At 47.1% G+C, this 21,463-nt stretch overlaps 1 protein-coding gene and 1 pseudogene across 1 annotated transcript; one reads left to right on the top strand and one right to left on the bottom strand.

The window, feature by feature from the left end:
* The first annotated feature begins 343 nt into the window (after nt 1-343).
* On the top strand, nt 344-6,728 carry LOC136151324 (MHC class I polypeptide-related sequence B-like). Its single transcript, XM_065912342.1, has 6 exons — nt 344-501; nt 3,116-3,376; nt 3,624-3,911; nt 4,494-4,772; nt 4,899-5,038; nt 5,597-6,728. Exons 1-5 carry the CDS (start codon nt 420-422, stop codon nt 5,030-5,032), a joined length of 1,044 nt encoding a protein of 347 aa, XP_065768414.1. The 5' UTR covers nt 344-419; the 3' UTR covers nt 5,033-5,038; nt 5,597-6,728.
* Nucleotides 6,598-7,094, bottom strand: LOC136151325 (deoxyuridine 5'-triphosphate nucleotidohydrolase, mitochondrial-like; annotated as a pseudogene).
* Between the last annotated feature and the right edge of the window lie 14,369 nt (nt 7,095-21,463).

Genomic DNA, 21,463 nt, shown 5'->3' with positions numbered 1-21,463 from the left:
TAGCAGTCAGGAGAGCTGGCTTCCACCTTCCTGTCTATACCTTCACTATTCTTTTATTTATTTATTTTTGTCTGCTCTGAGTCTTTGTTGCTGCACGGTGGGCTTCTCTAGTTGCCCGGAGCTGGTCTAGAGCGGGGAGGGGGGTTCAGTAGTTGTGGTGAACCAGTGAAGTGGCTCAGTCGTGTCCGACACTTAGTGACCCCATGGACTGTAGCCTACCAGGCTCCTCCCTCCATGGGATTCGCCGAGGAGGAGCGGAGGGAACTGCTATAATAGAGCGGGGGCAGGACCGGGGGCGGGGTCGGGGCGGGGCCAGGGGCAGGAATGGGTTTGTCAGCGCTAGTTCCAGCTTTGTTTGCCGCCGCGGTTTCTGGGGTCCGCCAGCTTTTGTGCGGTCCCTGAGCCTCTGGCAGGGAGACATGATCTGGGCCATGGGACTCTCTCTTGTCTGGCCGTTTCTAGCCGGCGCTGCCTTTTTTGCGCTCCTGGGTACAGCCGCCGGTGAGTGGGTTTCACTGAGGTCTCAGTCCGGACACAGCCCGGGGTGGTTTCAGGGGTCCGTGTGGTTAGTATTCGTTGGGATTCGGTGAGCGTCGCGGGGACCGTCTCAATTGCGGCGGGGGTTGGGCGAATAGAGGAGTTGGGGGGTGGGGTGTAAGGTCGAGGAGCGGCCGGGAACTTCACTCGGTGTGTGGCGAGCGCTGCATCCCGCTTTTCAGTCTCTCCAGTTCCTAGCTTCTGCTCTCCCTGCCCTACCTGCTCTCCCCGGGTTTCCTCCTCATCACATGTCTCAGTCCTCAGATTCCCATTATTGACAAGGCAGCCTGGTCCCCACCCCGCTCCTTGTCGCTCCGCCCCCCTCACCTCACCCCCCCCCCGCCTCACCTCCCCCCCCACCTCCTCCCCACGCCCCCCACCCCCGCCCCGCTGCTCTCTTGAATGGCGCCGAAGTTTCTTCCAGGTCCCAGGCTCAGGCGATCACTTCTTAGTCGTTTGTGGGGCGCCCTCTTAGGCCGCTGAAAGTTTGCCTCTCCTATTCTTAGCTCTGCCGTCTCTTATTTCTGGCCGCGGGAAACAAGGAGTTTCCAGGCAGGCGGCGTTAAAAGTCCTCAGACCCGAGAGTCAGGGCCCTTCTTCTAGTGACCCGGGCCTCTGGGATGGGGCAAGTTCGATCCACACTCTTCCTACTGCTATGGCACTGTGGCGGCTCCTGAATCACTGACGGAGGTTAGGTTTGAAGGCTTTGGAACCAAAGGATTCTTCCTGCGGTTTCCGTGGTCTCTCCTCCCCTCCCCCCTTACTCCACCCTCCCTCACTAACGTGAACTCTAATTTTCCGCTGTGCCTGTGGTCCCACAACTGAATCTCTTCCTACCTCCTCCCTTGCTGGCCCTCGAGCCCCCTCGGGATTTCCCTCCCCGCTCCGTGCTGCCCCCTCCCCTCTATCGTTCTCTGAGATCTTTCTAGGGCGTCCCCACCCTCATCCCTTTTCCCGCTACAGGTCCCCCCCACCCGGTCCCCTCATGGGTCTTTTCCTGCGAGGATCGGTCACCTCAAGGCTTCTACCTCCCCTCAGCTTTCACTAACCTTACTTTTCCTGGGATGACTTTTACCCATGGATTTCCGCTCCAAATAGGTGATGCCCTATTATCATCACCAGGAGGGAGATCTCCCGCCAATGATCCCTGGGCCTTGAGCACAGTGCCCAGCCCCTGGGGGAGGACCTGTCCCCCACTTGACACCCATCTTCCTACCTCTGCCCCTGTGTAGGCACCTGCTCTTGGCCCTCTTCCAAGGGGGGCCTTTCGCCCCACACGGCCCCTTCCCCACTCCTGCATCCTAAACCTCATCCTCTGGATTCCTCCACTCTCCAGGCCACAGGTGCTGGACTCCACTTGCCCGGTCCCTCTGCACCTCCCCCCATGGCACCTTACCCTGCTCCCAGCCTTGTCCGAGTGCCTTGGACCCTCACCAAGTTCTCATCAATCACAGGCCCCCTGGTGCCCAGAATCTCCACCTTACCCTCACTCTCCCTCACCCAGGGCGTCCCTCCTCTTCTGTCTTTACCTGAACCCAAGCGGGGGCGGGTCACGCCTGAGCCATTCTCATCCCCTGCCCCTCAATCCCAGGCCCTCACCTCATCTCCTCTGCAGTCTCTTCCCTTCCCACACAGTAGGAATACTGCCCTTGGTCCACTGCCCACCTCCTTAGCCTTCATCACCCTCTCTTTGGTTCCACGAGCCCAGCGGGCGCTCACTATCTCAGTCTTGTATCCAAAATCCTTGTTTATGCCGCTTGGTCAGCAGGCCTTTCCTACAGGGAGTCTTCTCCCAGGCCCCCACCCCTGCTTGCTGGATGCCTGACTCTGACCCTCCCTGGAGGTGTGACGTCACTCCCTCCAACCCCTCCACCACGTAGGTGCTTCCCAGTGTGCACCTTGGCTTTCAGTTCTATCTTCTCTGGCCACCCTACTCCTAATTCCCCATGACCCTTGTGCACATGGACTGACTCCTCCCAGGGAACACCCCCCTCCCGGGGGCCTCACCAGGCCTCTTTGCCCTCTGGGCCCAGACCCACTCCTTCACCTCCCCCAGGTTACTGGCCACCTTCATCTCTCTTGGGGCCACAGCCCAGCCCCTCAGGCCCCTCTGCCTCCTGCCTCACCCACCCTGGAGCCCCCCTTGTCCATGATGAGCCTGCACCAGGGGCGGCAATCCTTGATATACATCTCACCTGACTTCCTCTGACCAGGGATGCCTCTGGTCCTGGGTCTGACACTGCCCTTCCCTCTCTCTGACTCCACCTCCCCTCTCCCTCTTCCTGCCTCTCCCCTTACCCTCCTGCCTGGACCCTTAGGGGGTCAACGCCTCCCTGCCCTGGCACTTGCCCTACATGTGTGTCCATCTCCACCCTTTCCCTCCACTCCTCGATTCCCCTCTCCCTCCTTCTCTTTCCCATTTTTCCTGTATGGAAATCCTCATTCTGGTCCCTTGAACACATGCATGTTCTGCATCCTCAGCAGCTGGAGCAGGTCAGGACACAGAACTTGTCTGTTAAACATCTGATGTGCACTTGTCTCCAGAAAGCAGCTTCATCTGTGGTTCCTCCTTCCCCAGGATCCCACAGGCTTTCTTACAACACGACGGTGCTGTACCGGGATGGCTATGTGCAGTCCAGGTTTTTTGCTGAGGGACATTTGGATGGTCAGAGCTTCCTGCACTTTGATGACACGAAGTGGAGGGCAGAGCCCCAGGGATGGTGGGCTGAAAGGTTGGGAGCAGAGACATGGGAGACAGAGTCCAAGGACTTGAACGAGGCCTGGAAGGAGCTCAGGACACTGCTAGCAGAAATCCTGTCCCTGCAGGAAGAGAAAAGAGGTGAGAGTACAGAGGGGGGGAGAGTGGTGCGGGACATTTTCCAGGAGGTTCTGCAGCCCAGAGCACGGGCCTCTTTCCTCTGAATTTGGGGATGGGGTGAGGAATTGGGGTCTGTGAGTTCTGCAGCACAGGGAAGACATGGCAGGGAGCAGGGGGGAGCCCTCTATCTGGACTTTCTCACTTGGGTTGGAGAACAGAGGCCCTCGGGACCAGAGGAGTCACTGCTCGGGGGGTGGGGATGGGGCAGGCTTACATTCCCTCCAGGAGACCGTGGGCTGTGAGATCCGTGAAGACAGCCACCCCCGGGGCTTCCGGTTTCTCCACTTCGATGGGGAGCTCCTCCTCTCCTGTTACCCGGAGGCCCAGGGATGTACCCTGCCCCAGTCCTCGACTCGGACCTTGGCCATGGAAATGGAGAAGTTCTGGGACACAGACGGCTTTCTAAGCAAGCATTACCGGGCCCACGTGCAGGGAGAACTTTGTGGAAGACTGCGGGGCTACCTGGAATCCTGGATGGGCTTCATGGAGAGGACAGGTACTGACCCTGGGCCAGGCCCTTCCTCTGCCCCGATCTCAAAGCCTCCCATCCGGATTTGCCCATTGACCCTCCCTGTCTCCTGGGCGCATATATGCTCTGTTGGCGTGGTGTCCTGGGGTTTCTTTCCAGTTCTGTTAAATCCACTGTAGAAAGATGGGTGGGTGGGGGGAATGAATTGCCCCTGTGTCAATCATCCAGGGGAGCAGCGGGTCCTCTGACAGAAACTGTACGAGGGGAGGTGGGTGTCAGGCAGCAGAGGAGACCCTTAGATGGGGATGGGCCCCTGGCTCCCAGCCTTCCTGATCCAGAAAATTCCCTCTAGTCCCCAGGAGCCCACCCTTCACAGCCCCCTCCCCAGCATCAACAGTGGATCCAAGAGAGTGAGGCCCATCCCACCCCTCCCCTTCCCCGCCAGAGGACTTGGGTCCCAGGGTGCAGAACAGACTTGGAGCAGGCCTGGGGGGATGAGGGCTCAGCCAGAGGTGACAGTGAGGAGGAGCAGCCCTGTGCGCCCCGTCGTCCTTCGAGGGAGCAGGGCTTGGCCGAGGGCCTCACTGGCTCTGTGCTTTCTCCCCACAGTGCCACCAGCCGTGAATGTGACCCGCCGCCAGGACTCGGAGGGCATGGTCAACCTCACATGCAGGGCTTTTGGCTTCTTTCCCCGGAATATCTCAGTGGCCTGGTTTTGGGACGAGGAACCCATGAAACGGGACACCCTGGAGTCTGGGCAAATCCTGCCTGATGGGAATGGGACCTACTATACCTGGGAAACCATAATAATTCCCCAAGGAGAGGAGCAGCGGGTCAAGTGCGTTGTGGAACACAGTGGGAATCACAGTACACACCTCGCACATTTGGGTGAGACTGGGGTGAGCCTGGACGGGGGGTTGTGACCCTGGGATGGTCAGAGGCCAGGGTCAGGGAGAGGAGAGCAGGTTGTGGCTCTGGGGTGCCCGGGTTGTATATAATAAGGTCCTTTTTCAGGAAAGACCCCGGTGCACCAGAGATCACAGTGGATCATTGTGAGCACTGCTCTTGTTCTTGGTGCTCTTGCTGTTGCTATCATCGGATTTCGTATCTGTTGTTGTACCAAGAGGAAGACAGTGTCAGCTACTTGAGGCCAGGTGAGAAATCTGGGCAGGGGGTGTTCTCGGTGAGATTCGGCAGCAATGAGGTTTTTTGGCTCCCTGCTCTGGTGGTCCCTTCTAGAGGAAATCACTATCTTGACTAGGACACAAGAGGCCACTTCCCTAGTGAGGTATTTCAGGGAGTGTGGACTGAGCCCCTGAGTCAGCACTGGGTCCCCAACGGAGACTAGAGAAGAGTTCGCTGCCTCAGGGGACCTGCAGGGAGAGGTTTGGGATATTCTGGGTTCACTTGTCTACACCCCAGCTCTGAGTGTCTGTTGTGGAGAAGTCAGTCTACCCAAGCAAAGCAGTTTGTGGCACTTTACTCTTTATATTAGCAATCAAGCAGTTTGAAAATTAGAAACCTTTCACTCAACATATCTGTGTGATTTCATCTAAATTCATATAGCTTTCCGAAATATGGGATGTATTCATCTTCCTGATATCTTTTTCACTTCATATAATGAGTAATTATTCCATCAATTTATAACTTTAGAATTATGGATTTAATGAATTCAATATCATAATATTCCTTATGCCACCTTGTACTTATAGGCCCTGCTTCTAAGCTCCAGTTCCAGCATCCCCCACTGGTATCCTGTTCTTCTCTGCAAGTGGAGTCCGAATCCAATCATCTCCAGGCAACTTCCAATCTAGAATCACTCTATGAACTTCCAGAAGGCGTTTTCTTCACCCTTTCTCCTGAGATGGCAGGCACTTCCCAACAGGTCTTCTGTGCTGTGGATTCAGAGCTTCTCCCAGACCAAGATGCTGCTCAGTCAAGTCTCAGGCTGCTGTTCGCACGGAACTTGGCATGTGGTAAAGAGTCAATAAACATTTGAAAACGAAATAAACTGAAATGAGCACTCACCGTTGCTGATAACTTTAGCTGTTCTCCCCTCTTGGGAGGGGACTTCCCAGCCTCTTTGTGGTCAGAGGACCATGTTGCTGCTAATGGAGCAGGAGAGGACCTGGTGTGTGTCCTTTCAGACCTGGCCCATCCCTACTCCCCACAGGCGCTTCTCCAGGTTCTTGCTCCTTCTGCTGATGGAGGCAGAAGGGGATTAACGTCCAAAACACCTGGGAATCCGAGAAGCAGGAGGGGCTCAAAGGGCACATGCTTGTCCCCAGCACAGGTTTGGGGTGGACTCCAGGTGTCCTCCGGGGGTGTCTCTAGACTATTCAAAGAATAATGCTTTCATCATCGTCTTTGTGCTGCTCCCCCCAGGGAGTGTCACAGAGTTGGGGAACCATTCAGTCTCCAGCTTCCCTTTCCTCAGGGTGGGGGGCTTCAAGCATCTCCAGCAGCTCAGCAGTTACAGAAGATACTTTAAAACTTGGATTTAGTGATGATGAATTCAGGAGAGATAAGACTTTTATTCATTTATTTTAAAAATTTATTTTACTGAAGTATGGTCGATTTACATTGTTGTGTTAATTTGTGCTGTAAGCAGTGTGACTCAGTTATATATATATATATTTTTTTGTTTTTTCATATTCTTTTCCATTATGGTTACGAAGGAAAGATAAGAATTTTTGACACGTCAACCAGGACATTTTTTTTTTAAAGCTAAGCCTTTACTTTCAAGAAACAAGTACATTCTCATTTCCTGTTCTTGGCAGAAGTTTTAATTACTTCCAGTGGAACCAAAGCCTCCTGAACGCCTTTCAGTGTCATGTAAACTTGAACTTCCTCTATTTCTGGATAAAATATCCGTTCACAAATGAGCTGTGCAATTCGATCACCCTTTTTGACTTCAAACGTCTCTTTGCCAAAATTAAACAGGACAACACCAACATTTCCTCTAGAATCTTCATCTAGGACACCAGCTCCTACATCTATGAAGTGTTTTGCTGCCAAGTCAGAACAAGGAGCCACTCTTCCATAGCACGCAGAAGGAAGGGCTATCTGAATGCCAGTTTTCCCAAGCACTTTCTCCATCGGTGGTACTGGGTAATCATAGGCACTGTACAGGTCGTAGCCCGTGGTGTGCGCGGACCCCTTGGTGGGGGCTGTGGCGGGCCCCCAGAGCCGGGCAAAGCGGGGACGCATATGGCCCGCCTCCGTGGCCCGGCCCGCTTGCTGCGGAGATGACTTGTGCCTCTTGAGAGCAGGGCATGGCAGAGTACAACGTGGGCACAAGAGGGAGCAGGGGGAACAAGAGAGAGAGAAAGGGGATCAACCAGGATGTTGTAAAGAAAACTCTCCTGTTTTTCCTGCAAGTATATTGTACTGAAAATAATTACTGGTGACGTTTGCTGCCGTAATCTCCATTATTGCTAAGTTTTACCTCAAAGCAAATGTCCATGTAGTGAACAGTCAAAGTATCTCAGTGACCTCAGGGGTTCCAGAGACCACACTCTGAGAACTGCGGTTCTGAGTAAACCAGGTTGTCTCCCAACTGATCCCTGTCTTTCCCTCCTCTTTGTTTTGGAGATCTTCTCCTTGAACTGGACTCCCTGCCGCCTTAAACTTAGTGGAAGGCCTTCTTCTGGGCTCCTCTCCAAGAGAACTGCCACCCTAGGAACTGATACCAGAGAGTGTCCTCAGTCTGGGAAAGGGCATCGGGGGACAGGTGTTTCTTCTTTGGAACTGGGGACAGTTTGTTCCTAAAGGCACTGCACACACTTACGACCTGGTTTGGTTTTGTTACACACCAGCTTGATATGTGCTCATATCCTGGACAGAAATCTGACATAGTGTCTAAGAGAAATAATAGTGACCCTTTCACCTCCCATGGTCTAATGCATCTGACGTAGATGCATCTGACTTAGGTCCACAAAGGAAGAAGGGCAGGGCTGTCCAACAGAATGTTCTGTGATGAAGGAATTGTTCTATATCTGTGCTGTCTAGTCAGGGAGACACTGGCTACATGTGGCTATTTCAGCACCTCAAACATGACTGTTGTGATGAGTACTTTTTATTTTATTTAATGAATTAATTGTTCAAATATTTTTATTTATTTTGTTGAAGTCTAGTTGATTTACAATGTTGTGTTAGTTTCTGCTGTATAGCAAAGTGACTCAGTTACACACATTTATAGGTTCTTCTTTATATCCTTTTCCATTATGATTTATTCCAGGAGGTTGAATACGGTTACCTGTGCTATCATTGTTTATCCATTCTATTATTTTTTAAAAATACTTATTTATTTATGTACTTGGCTGTGTTGGGTCTTAGTTGCAACACACAGGATGTTCACTGCATCACGAGGGATTTTTTTCATCGTGGCATGCGGGTTTGGTTGCTCCAAAGCATGTGGGATCTTAGTGCCCTACCCAGAGATTGAATCCTTTTGCCCTGCATTGCGAGACAGATTCTTAACCACTGGATCACCAGGGAAGTCCCCTGTTCATCCATTCTTTATGTAATAGTTTACATCTAACTAACCCCGAACCCCCAGGCCATCCTTCCCCCAGCCCCCTCCCCCAGTCCCCTCCCTCTTGGCAACGACAAGTCTGTTCTCTGTATCTGTGAGTCTGTGTCTATTTTAATTTTATTTCATTCAAATAGCCATATATGACTAGTCACCAGCATATCGGACAGTTCGTGTCTAGAATGTCCTTAACTTTCAGCTTCTTCCTCCCAAAAGTTATTGTGTGACTCATAGATTGATGCATATTTAAATACAGTCTTTGGTAGCTCAGACAGTAAAGCATCTGCCTACAATGCAGGAGACCCGGGTTCCATCCCTGGGTCAGGAAGATCCTCTGGAGAAGGAAATGGCAACCCACTCCAGTATTCATGCCGGGAAAATCCCATGGACCAAGGAGCCTGGTGGGCTACAGTCCATGGGGTCGCAAAGAGTCGGACACGACTGAGCGACTTCACTTTCACTTTCTATGGATATAGTGGGTTTGACTATTTAAGGTACAGCCTTAAAATGTAGCATGCACAGAAAGCTTCATTAATATGTGTTTTAGCAACTAGAATGTTAAGCAGACATTAAGCAGACCATGGTATATCAGCTTCAGATTATAAGTGTTCAAAAGTGCCCATCACTGGAGCTAATTCTTGTCTCTATTATACTGAGCTCTTGGTGGTTTCCTTAACCTGGTAAGCATAAGTAGACACAGAAGTGTTCACTCAACCCAAGAGAAAGTATTTGTTGAACACAACATCAATCAAATACCTTGTAGGACGTGTACATACTTGTAAAATTATGAAGCAGAACATGTAACCTAAGAATCCACCACCTTAAAATTCTTTCTAAAATACATAATTTTATTTGCTTATTTTTGGCCGTGCTGGATCTTCCTTGCTCTGTGGGCTTTTCTCTAGTTGTGGCGAGTGGGGGCTACTCTAGTTGTGGCACACAGCTGCTCATTACGGGGATTTCTTTAACTGGAAAGAACGGGTTCTATGCTATTCTATCTGAGATGGACACAACTGAAGCAATGGAACACAGCATAGCACCTTCCTTTGCAGACTGGACCACGATTTTTGGACATTTGAGAGTATTCCCAGTGTTTGGCTACTACAAATAAAGCAACTAAGAACATTCTTATATATGGTTTTCAGGGACATATATCTTCATTTTTCTTTTTTTTTAATCTTCATTTTTCTTGAGTAAATACCAAGGAAAATAAATTTTGGTCATAAAGTCTTTGCTGTTTTATTTTCTTTGAAGATCCATAACTTAATTTCCAAAGTAATTGTTTTATATTCCTATAGACAATGGATAAGAGTTCAGGTTATTTCCCGTATTTGCCAACATTTATAGTTATTAATCTTTTTACTTTTAGCTTTTCTGATAGGTGTGTGGTGGTACTTTAGTCGCTAAGTTGTATCTGACTCTTGTGACCCTGTGGACTGTAGGCTGCCAGGCTCTTCTGTCCATGGGATTCTCCAGGCAAAAATACTGAAGTAGGTTGCCATTTCCTTCTCCAGGGGATCTTCCCAATCCAGGGATGGAACTCTTGTTTCCTGTGTCTCCTGCATTGGCAGGCAGATTCTTTACCACTGAGCCACCTGGGGAATGGTATGAATGTGCTACAATTTATCTCTCTTTTTACTTTTCACTGACTTTTCCTTTGTTTTTTATCGCAGACCTGCTGCCTGCAGTGAACTTTCGTCTCCTTGGTCCCTATGTGTCACGCTAGAACATGTCTGTAGGAGTGGAATTATTGCACATCTTTACCATGAGACGTCAAACTGTTCTCCAGAGTGATTATATGAATTTATATTTATGATCCAACTCCACACCCCCACCTCAGGCACCCTTAAAGCTATGACATACTGTTCTAGCTTTCTTCTTACCACACTGGCTGTTCCTTCTCAATCTCCTTTGCTGGCTCCTTTTGCTGTAAATTTTGGCATGTTTAAGAGCTTTACCTGGGCTTATTATTCTGTTCTTACTAACTTCCTAATTGCTCTAGTTCTATCCAGTCCCAGGATTTTAAATATCATCTATACACAGATGGCTTCCACATATGTATCCCTGCATATTTCCATGGGCTTCCCAGGTGTTCAGGGGTAAAGAATCCGCCTGCCAATGCAGGAGATGCAGGAGACCCGTGTTTGATCCCTGGGTCTGGAAGATCCTCTGGAGGAGGAAATGGTAACCCAGTCCAGTATTCTTGCCTGGAAAATTCCATGGACAGAGGAGCCCAGCTGGCTACAGTTCAAGGGGTCACAAAGAATTGGACTCAACTAAGCACACACACGCACACACACACACATATTCTCATAGTTTAAAAAATAACCATACCGAAACAGGTACTCAAATATATTACAGATGGGATTGTAAACTTGTAGTGTTTTCTCAAAGGGCATGTGACAATCTCTGTCCAAGTTTTTAAAACGCATACACCCAGCAGAACCACTTCCAGGAGTATATCCAAAAACATACTGGTATATCTGCAAAATGACTGTATTCAAAATTATATGTTATTGTATTCACTTTAAAAGTAAAAAAATCCAGATGCCTACAAGTAAGGAACTGGTTAAGAAACACTGCATATCTAGAAATAAAGTACCTTAAGAAATTTTTTAAAAAATAAAAGGACTTTTTTGGAGATCCAGGAGTTAAGACTCTCTGCTTCCATTGCAGGGGTTATTAGTTGGATCGTTTGGTCGGGAAACTAAGATCCCACTTGCCTCCTGATGCAGCCCGAAACAAACAAACAAAAAAGAACAAAAACAAAAAATGAAGACATAAGAAGCTCTTGATATGTATCTTCATGGTATCTTGTTAAATGTAAAAAAGCACGTTGGAGGAAACCATATATTATGTCTTGTATGAAGGGGAAAAGAATATATATGTATAGAATTCTGTTTGCTTGCATATGCATGAAATGTCTTTGGAGGAATAAACAAGAAATTCCTATCAGTGGTTGCCTGTTAGGGATGGGACAAGAGTGAGAGAGACTCCTAGCCTTTTTAACGCATTTAAAATTTGAACCAAATCAAAATATAAAGTAAAAGATAATTATCTTTTCCAAAGGAGAAAAATGGAACTGAAAAAACTTAAAAATAACTTGAAGAGTTTTAACCTTCATTAAGGTTTTTTAATGTCTCAAAATTATATCATTTTCTGAGAATCATTTCATAATGTATGTAAGTCAAATCAGCATGCCCTATATCTTAATTGTGTACAGTACTGCTGTATGTCAATTATATCTCAATAAAACTGGAAGAAAAATAGATTAAGGTATGAAAATAGATCTATTATTCTTTGAATTATTACATAACTCCTTGAATTATTACTACCATTTTAATTAAGTATGTTGTTTTTCTTTTAGTTGCATTTTCTTTCTTTACATATCCGTATTTCATTCATTAAAAGATAAAATAAGGGCACGATTAATCAACAAATGAAAGTTGTTTGGTCAAGGAAATTGGCCATTTTATTGTTATTTTTTTGGCCTAGCTGTGTGACTTGTGGCATCTTAGTTCCCAGACCAGAGATGCTAACCAGCCCACAGCAGAGAAAGAGCCAGGTCTTAACCACTGGTGAAAGTGAAAGCGATAGTCGCTTAATCGTGTCCGACTCTTTGGGACCCCAAGGACTGTAGCCTACCAGGCTCCTCTGTCCATAGAATTCTCCAGGTGAGAATACTGGAGTGGGTAGCCATATCTGATCCAAGTATCAAACGTGAGTCTCCTGCATTGTGGGCAGATTATTTACCATCTGAATCACCAGCGAAGCCCCTTAACCACTGGACTGCCAGGCAATTCCCACTTTAAAAAAGTATTATTTTTTAATAGTATTTGACAAATTTTTGATTTAAGCAGAAAAGCCCAATCTAGGAGTTTCCCATGTGGCCCAGTGATAAAGAATCCTCCTGCCAAAGTAGGAGACCCCGGTTCAATCCCTGGGTTAGGAAGATCCCCTGGAGGAGGAAATGGCAACCCAATCCAGTATTCTTGCCTGGGAAATCCCATAGACAGAGGAACCTGGCAGCCTGGGGTCACAAAGAGTGGGCCGTGACTGAGCATGCTCGCCCAACCTACAGAGCATTCTTTTAGTGTTTGGACCAACACTTGTAGTTTCAGCAATCTCAGGTCGCCCTCTAGCGTCCATATCAAAGTCTCAAAAATTAGATATATCGCTGGTGTTTCTCTTGTGTACTTAGTCCCTCAGTCATGTCCAACTCTTTGCGACCCATGGACTGTAGCCTGCCAGGCTCCTCTGGTCATGGGGGATTCCCCAGGCAAGAATACTGGAGTGGGTTTCCATGTCCTTCTTCAGGGGATCTTCCCAAACCAGGGATCAAACCTAGGTCTCCCACATTGCAGGCAAGCAGATTGTTCACCATTGGAGCCATCAGGGAAACCCAAAAGGATGTGGACTCAACCAGGATTTGAACCCAGGACCTCTCACACCCAAACCAATAGTCACACTCCTAGAACAACAAGCCTCTTTGGTGTTTCTCCTAGGACACCTGACTGAAGCCATTTGTCAACACTTTCAGGGCCCTCATTATTAGCCCATTCTGTTAACTTGCAAGTTTGTCCATGTCTGTCACCTTATGTTTCCCTGTCTGGATCAGAAAGTGTGATCAGAGCTCCTCTGTCATCAGAGGCCCAAACATTTGAGGTAGAGTGAGAGGAAGGCCTGGAGGTCAGTGTCCTGAGGGGTGAGGAAGGACGTGAGGGTGCAGGAGCCAGTCTGTGGAGCTGCAGCAGCCCCAGGTGATGAGTGTTGAGCTCTGCTTCCAGGGCACCCACTCCCACCTCCACATCAGGTCCCTTCCTGGCTGTCTGCCGCTCCTGTGACCCCAAGGCAAGAAAACACTGGGTCACTGATGTAGGCATGCGGTGCCAGGGTGGGTCAGGTGTGGTCTGGTTTATTCTATACTTTATAGTTCCCTTCTGACATTAGAAACCAACCTAGACTCATAAAGCCTTGCTCTTCCTGCAAGAAAGTGGATCTAGTGTAGTTCTCAAAGTGCAGACCCAAAACAGGCTACACTGGCATCACCTGGGATGCAGTTTTCAGGACCTACCCCAGACCTACAGAGGAGAACTCCAGGGGTGGGGGCCCAGGGCTTTGCATTTTAACAATCCCTCCAGCAGAATTTTCCTGTTTAAATCAAGCCCCGCCCTGCCCACTCCTCAACTCAATATTTAGTAACTGTGATTCCTGAGCAGTCAGATGTTGGGGGCACGCTTTCTTGCCAGGAAAGAAGCTGGCAAAGGTCCCCAGTCAGCTTAGTCTGAGTCATGTCCTGGCCTAGGCAAAGGAATGCATGTCCTGGATTATGAGTTGTGTTCATTAGTCCTGGGTGTCCATTGGGTTCCTACTTATACTCAAAATGCAGCTCATATGCTGTCTCTTTCATAAGGTTTTTGTAACTCCTTGCTCAAAGCTGCCAGGCTACATATATGTCCACAAGGCACCTGCGCAGGTTGCACTTACCATTTGTGTGAAAACGTCCTTACCCGCATCAGCCTGAGCAAGACTGAGCCAACCTTGAGTGCCAGGAGAGTGTGGGTCCATCAGCCCCAGTTCCTCCTAAAAGCAGCGACCATCACATAGTAGATATTTAGTACATGTCTGCCAAATGAATGGTCTATAATGGAGAAGGAATTGAAACTCGAAACTGTAAGCCAAGAACGGCTGGCAGATTTTCGAAGTCCTTCTGTTGTAACACAGAGTTCACCAAGGTTGACTTTTGGAATCTTCTCACTTGTCTTCTCCTTCCCAAAGTCCATCTAGTAAAACATCAGCTTTCAGGACTACCTTCCAGATCAGCCAAGTCCAAATCCCCAAATAACTTCTGTCCTGGATCCACATGTTCAACTACAACCCTAAGGGTAATTTCACTGAAATTAGATTACCAATTGGGATGAGTCATGGGGTGAGGTGGGAGTATGGGGACGTGGGTTGGCCTTCATATTAGGGAAGTTATCTTTGCATTTTTAAAGAAAAGCATACTTGACCTGGAAGGGAGAGAAAACATAGTTTTAGTATGTGCAGGAGTCTTCAGGTGAAAAACTGTAGACACCTCCAAGAACGCTAGGACCCACACTCCATGGCTGAACGACTCACTCATCTGTCACCCAGGTGGTGCCTAGGTGGGCTTCCCAGGAAATCCAGAGTCATCAAGTTTCAAGGCCAACATTTTCTGGGAATCTAGGCTACACATTTAGTGTAACAGGGACTCAGATTCTCAAGCTGTGAAAATGAAAGAATCCATTCTACTCTCTCAGGTGTGGTGAGATTAAAATTATGTAATAATCAGTAACCAATAATTGATGGCAAGATATTATGAGTGAGTGAAAGTCTCTCAGTCATGTCCAACACTTTGGGACCCCATGCACTATAGCCCCCCAGGCTCCTCTGACCATAGAATTCTTCAGGCAAGAATACTGGAGTGGTTTGTGTCATTTCCTTCTCCAGAGGATCGTCCTGACACAGAGATCGAACCCAGGTCTCCTGCATTGTAGGCAGATTCTTTACCATCTGAGCCACCAGGGAAGCCCAATAATAGATGGCATTCTTAGTGTTGCCTTCATTGCTCAGCTGACTCCCAAATCCAAGAATGGATCAAGGATTGTGGAGGAAGTGTTCAATTCTTTCCCCTGGAGGACCATCAGTAGGGATTTCTGCCCCATGATGTTGGAAGAGAGATGTCTCAAGGTGAGTTGGGAAAGGAGACTTGAATTTTTTCATTAAAACTTCATTTTGCATGTATTAATGCATCATAATATGTATTTTATCCCATTAAAAAGCCAGGGGCTTCCTTAGTGGCTCAGTGGTAAAGAATCTGCCTGCTGATGCAGGAGACAGGGGTTTGGTCTCTAACCCAGGAAGATCCCACATGCCTGGGAGCAACTAAGCCCATTCACCTCAACTCTTGAGCCTGTGCTCTAGAGCCCAGGAGCCGAAATGACTGAGCACCTGTGCCACAACCACCGAAGCCCGCTTGCCCTAGAGCCCGTGCTCCGCAATAAGGGAAGCCACCACGGGAAGCCCGGGCACCAAGGGAGAGAGAAGCCCCAGCTCGCTACAACTAGGGAAAGCCCATTGAGCAATGAAGACCCAGCAGAGACAAAAATAAATGGCTAACTAACTAACTGAATAACTATATTTAAAAAGTAAACCTTGTGCAATCACAAGCAATATAGAAAAATATACAAAAGCAGAAAGATGCGAAACCATCTAATGTCTCCACGGGGAGGGACATGGTGAGCTCTTTGGCAGATCATCACTTCTTAGCTACGCTCAATTGCACAAACTGCTTCCCATGAATTTGCATGTCTATACAGGACCACATAGCTGTAGTTATACATTATGAATTTTTTTTTCATTATGAATTATTTTCAATCTTGTTTTTGAAAACTTCATTATAATCAATAAATAACTTTATATATTATAAACTCCCCTTAAAAACTGCTTTTACTAGCTGTATACTATTAAAAAATATATACCCACTCTTCTGTATCTTTTTACTACCTTTACAAATAAAGTTTGATTAATATTCTTTTTGTAATTTTATTTTTTGTTTTGGTTGCCCTCATGCCTTGCAGGATCTCACTTCCCCAACCGGGGGACTGAACTCAGGACACAGCAGTGAGAGTGCTTAGTCTTAACCACTGGACCACCATGGAATTCCTTGATTAATATTCTTGTCCTGAGGGTGTTCCTCTGTGGTCTAGTTGGGATTCAAAGCTTTCACTTCAGAGGCCCAGGTTCAATCCCTGGTTGGGGAACTGAGATACTGCTAAGCCACCTGGCAAGGCCAAAATTATTTAAAAATAAAATTTGCATACCTAAACATTATTCTGTATTTTATTTTAAAATGATGGATTTCTTGAATAAAAATCACTGGGTCAAAGAGCATGAACATTTTTTTCTTTTGGGCTGCATCAGGTCTCAGCTGTGGCAGGATCTTTTGTTGTGGCCCACTGACTCTTTAGGTGTGGGTTGGTCCAAGAGTTCTAAGGCTCATAGTTGTGGTGCACTGGCTTAACTGTGCCAGCATGTGGGATCCTCTTCCTGGGCCAGGGACTGAACCGGGGTCTCCTGGATTACAAGGTGGAATCTTAACCGCTGGATCACCAGGAAAGTTTTGCATCATTATTTTTAAGGTTTGTCATACATCTTTTCAGGGCTTCCCAGGTGGTTCAGTGAGTAAAGAATCTACCTGCAATGCAGGAGACATAGGAGATGCAGGTTCAATCCTGGATCAGGAAGATCCCCTGGAGGAGGGTGTGGCAACACACTCCAGTGTTCTTGCCTGGAGAATCCCTTGGACAGAGAAGCCTGGCAGGCAACAGTCAATAGGGTCAAAAAGAGTCAGACAAAACTGAAGTGATTGAGCACACTGGCAGCCTACATGTTTTCAACTTGCTTTTTGAAAGCACTGTGCCAGCTTGCAGTCAACCCATATTTATTGAACCCCTACTATGTACTGGGACTGTTCTAGATTCAAGAGATACAAGTGGTGACAAGTAGTCAAGGTTCCTGTTTTTTTTTTTAAATAATTTAAAAAACTGTGCAGGTTTATGGACCAGGGGCAGAATAGAATTCTGTGATTGGTAATGTGTTTATGAACACCTTGATGTAGGACGCTGAGGATTTCGGATGATCAATATTGGGACCTGCTTAATACATGATACAAATATTGAAAACCCACACCAATCACAACTATACTCCATATAATTCTTGTTAATGAGTTAATGGGAACAGATTCTTCTTAGTTTCATCATGGGATCAACTTTTCTTTACAGACTCAAGTTTCATTCATTACCCTTCCAGCTCCATGGCACCTTAGTCAAGCTTTCTGTGTCTCGTCATTTCTGTATTTATTTAGCCTTTCTCTCTCAGGTATGGTTGTGCCCCGCTGTAACCCACTTGACACTTACCTTTAGAGTGTGTTTTTCTACTCTGTTCTTCTCAGCAGTTTCAGATTTTTCTTTTTCAGTCTTCTTTGCTGTACCCCACCTGTCATGTTAGCTCACCCTGACATACCAGGCATGGCATGCCCTGTTTTGCCCTGTATTATTCCAACTTGCTCAGCTTTTCCTTCTCTGAGGCATCTCTCCCATGCCCTATATTTTCCTTCTCTTTCTGAATTTTACCTTTACCAAAAGTTTACCCTTCCCTGGTCAGCCCGCCCCTCTTGGCCTGTCTCAAATCTTTCTTACTGTACTGTTTGGCTTGAACCTACCCTACATTTTCCAGTGTGTACTACTGTAACCAAGTCCAAGCTCTCTCTGCTTATCACACAATAGGCCAATAAATCCAAGAGACAAGGTGTTAGGGCAAGGAATCCAACTTTATTTGGAGAGCCGACTGACAAAGAAGATGGCAGACTAATGTCTCTAAATAACCATCTTGTTGAAACCTGGATGCCAGGTTCTTTTATGGATCAGAGATGGGGGTGCTGTGAGGAAACAGAGTAAAAAGACTACTTAATTCTTCCAAATATCTCTTAGAATGACAAGACTCAGGCAGGGTGTGGTTGTTAGTTTTGCTTCCTTACAGTCATTTCAGAGGTGGTATGAATGGACTATCTCCTGCCATATCAATAAACAAAGATGCCACAGCTCTCCATGATTCCTGCCCCCCTACCCCGCCTCCTGACCCATGTGAACTTCTGAGCCACTCTGGTAAGCACCAGACAAGTGGTGTCATTTCCCACACAAAAAACCCAAGAATGTCACAGTCCCTCACAGGTGGGGACGCTCAGGTTATCTCCCTGTGATGTAAACAAAGGCACTTTAGTCTAAGGGTCAGGAGGAGGAGAGACAGGGTTCCCCGAGGCAGGCTACTATATATGCCTATATTAAGAGCAATGCAGGAAACCTGGGTTTGATCCCTGGGTTGGGAAGATCCCCCAGAGGAAGGCGTGGCAATCCACTCTAGTATTCTTGTCTGGAGAATCCCCATGGACAGAGGAGCCTAGCTGGCTACAGTACAAGGGGTCAAAAAGGGGGGACACAATTGAGCAACTAAGCCCAGCACATATTCATTTATGGTTGTGCTGGGTCCAACAACACAAGAGAAGACTCTACACACGGACATTACCCAATGGTCAACACCAAAATCAGATTTTGCAGCCAAAGATGGAGAAACTCTATATAGTCAGCAAAAACAAGACCAGGAACTGACTGTGGCTCAGATCATGAACTCCTTATTGCCAAATTCAGACTTAAATTGAAGAAAGTGGGGAAAATCACTAGACCATTCAGGTATGACCTAAAGCAAATGGAGGTTTGTGACATTGTACAGGAGACAGGGATTAAGACCATCTCCAAGCAAAAGAAATGCAAAAAAACAAAATGGCTGTCTGAGGAAACCTTACAAATAGCTGTGAAAAGAAGAGAAGCAAAAAGCAAAGGAGAAAAGGAAAGATATACCCATTTGAATGCAGAGTTCCAAAGAATAGCAAGGAGAGACAAGAAAGCCTTCCTCAAAAAAAAAAAAAAGAAAGAAAGCCTTCTTCAGTGATCAGTGCAAAGAAATAGAGGAAAATAATAGAATGGGAAAGACTAGAGATCTCTTCAAGAAAATTAGAGATACCAAGGGAACATTTCATGCAAAGATGGGTTCAATAAAGGACAGAAATGGTATGGCCCTAACAGAAGCAGAAGATATTAAGAAGAGGTGGCAAGAATACACAGTTAAACTGTACAAAAAGATCTTCACGACCCAGATAATCTTGATGGTGTGATCACTCACCTAGAGCCAGACATCCTGGAATGTGAAGTCAAGGGGGCCTTAGGAAGCATCACTTCAAACAAAGCTAGTGGAGGTGATGGAATTCCAGTTGAGCTATTTCAAATCCTGAAAGATTATGCTGTGAAAGTGCTGAACTCAATATGACAGCAAATTTGGAAAACTCAGCAGAGGTCACAGGATGGGAAAAGGTCAGTTTTCATTCCAATCCCAAAGAAAGGCAATGCCAAAGAATGCTCAAACTACTGCACAATTGCACTCATTTCACACGCTAGCAAAGTAACGCTCAAAATTCTCCAAGCCAGGCCTCAGCCATACATGAACCATGAGCTTCCAGATGTACAAGCTGGTTTTAGAAAAGGCAGAGAAACCAGAGATCAAATTGCCAACATCCACTGGATCATCGAAAAAGCAAGAGAGTTCCAGAAAAACATCTATTTCTGCTTTATTGACTATGCCAAAGCCTTTGACTGTGTGGATCACAATAAACTGGAAAATTCTGAAAGAGATGGGAATACAAGACCACCTGATCTGCCTCTTGAGAAATCTGTATGCAGGTCAGGAAGCAACAGTTAGAAGTGAACAGTTAGAACAACAGACTAGTTCTAAATAGGAAATGGAGTACCTCAAGGCTGTATATTGTCACCCTGCTTATTTAACTTATATGCAGAGTACATCATGAGAAATGCTGGGCTGGATGAAGCACAAGCTGGAAACAAGATTGTTGGGAGGAATATCAATAACCTCAGATATGCAGATGACACCACCATTATGGCAGAAAGTGAAGAAAAACAAAAGAACCTCTTGATGAAAGTGATAGAAGAGAGTGAAAAAGTTGGCTTAAAGCTCAACGTTCAGAAAACTAAGATCATGGCATCCGGCCCATCACTTCATGCCAAATAGATGGGGAAACAGTGGAAACAGTGGCTGATTTCATTCTTTTGGGCTCCAAAATCTCTGCAGATGGTGACTACAGCCATGAGATTAAAAGATGCTTATTCCTTGGAAGAAAAGTTATGACCAACCTAGACAGCATATTAAAAAGCAGAGACATTACTTTGTCAACAAAGATACGTCTAGTCAAGGCTGTGGTTTTACCAGTAGTCATGTATGGATGTGAGAGTTGGACTGTGAAGAAAGCTAAGTGCTGAAGAATTGATGCTTTTGAACTGTGGTGTTGGAGAAGACTCTTGAGAGTCCCTTGGACTGCAAGGAGATCCAGCCAGTGCATCCTAAAGGAGATCAGTCCTGGGTGTTCATTGGAGGGACTGATGTTGAAGCTGAAACTCCAATACTTTGGCCACCTGATGTGAAGAGCTGACTCATTTGAAAAGACCTCGATGCTGGGAAAGATTGAGGACAGGAGGAGAAGGGGATGACAGAGGATGAGACGGTTGGATGGCTGACTCAGTGGACATGAGTTTGAGTAAACTCCGGGAGTTGGTGATGGACAGGGAGGCCTGGCGTGTTGCAGTCCATGGGGTCGCAAAGAGTCAGACTCGACTTAGCAACTGAACTGAACTGAACTGGGTCTTTGTTGCTGTGAGCAGACTTTCTCTAGCAGCAGCAAGTAGGAGTTCTCTTGTTGTGAGCACAGGCTCTCGGTGCACTGGTCAGTAGTTGCAGCACTCGGGCTCAGTGCTTGTGGCACTCGGCTAAGTTGCTGCATTGCCTGAGCAATCTTCCCGGACCAGGGATGAAACCCATGTCCTCTGCATTGGCAAATGGATTCTTATCTGCTGGATCATCACAGAAGCCCCAAAGTTCTTATTTTAAAGAATCTATATTTCAATGATACAGATGACAAAAACAAATATTCTGATATCACTGATAACTGCTCTGGAGAAAATTATGGCTGGGCTAGAAGCTTGGCAGTGGTGATAGCAGGGGCAATAATTCAGGGTTTGTTAGACACTGCGTTTCTGAGGCTTTGACCTTGGGCCACTGGACCAGAGACCTGAATGGAAGGGGGAACCAACCAAGTGAGTTTCTGGAGAAGGGGTGCATTTGGGGAGTCACAGCAGGGCCAGGAACCCTGGGCAGGACCGAGCAGTGTTAGAGGCCCATGTGCGTAGACAAAGGAGCTGGGCTGAGAGTGGTGGACTGAGGCTAGGGTGGCCAGAGGGGCCCTGTCATGAGGGGCTTGTTGGCAGTGATGAGGGGCGGGGAGTTCATTCTAAGAAGGGTAGACACTGCAGTGTTCTTCGGGGTGTGGTGGCGAGGACATGCTCTAATTCACAGCTTAAAAGATCATGTCGTCTTTTAAAATGTCAATTTAAAAGATCATTCC

Source organism: Muntiacus reevesi, chromosome 20 (genome assembly GCF_963930625.1).
Source record: "Muntiacus reevesi chromosome 20, mMunRee1.1, whole genome shotgun sequence".
NCBI lineage: Eukaryota > Metazoa > Chordata > Mammalia > Artiodactyla > Cervidae > Muntiacus > Muntiacus reevesi.
Note: the sequence above shows the minus strand (reverse complement) of the source record. Positions and strands in the feature narration are given on the sequence as shown.

Coding starts and splice junctions, on each gene's coding strand:
- LOC136151324 (XM_065912342.1), top strand. CDS start 420: ATGATCTGGGCCATGGGACTCTCTCTTGTCTGGCCGTTTCTAGCCGGC. Junction 502..3,115: donor GCTCCTGGGTACAGCCGCCG/GTGAGTGGGTTT, acceptor CTCCTTCCCCAG/GATCCCACAGGCTTTCTTAC. Junction 4,773..4,898: donor TACACACCTCGCACATTTGG/GTGAGACTGGGG, acceptor GTCCTTTTTCAG/GAAAGACCCCGGTGCACCAG.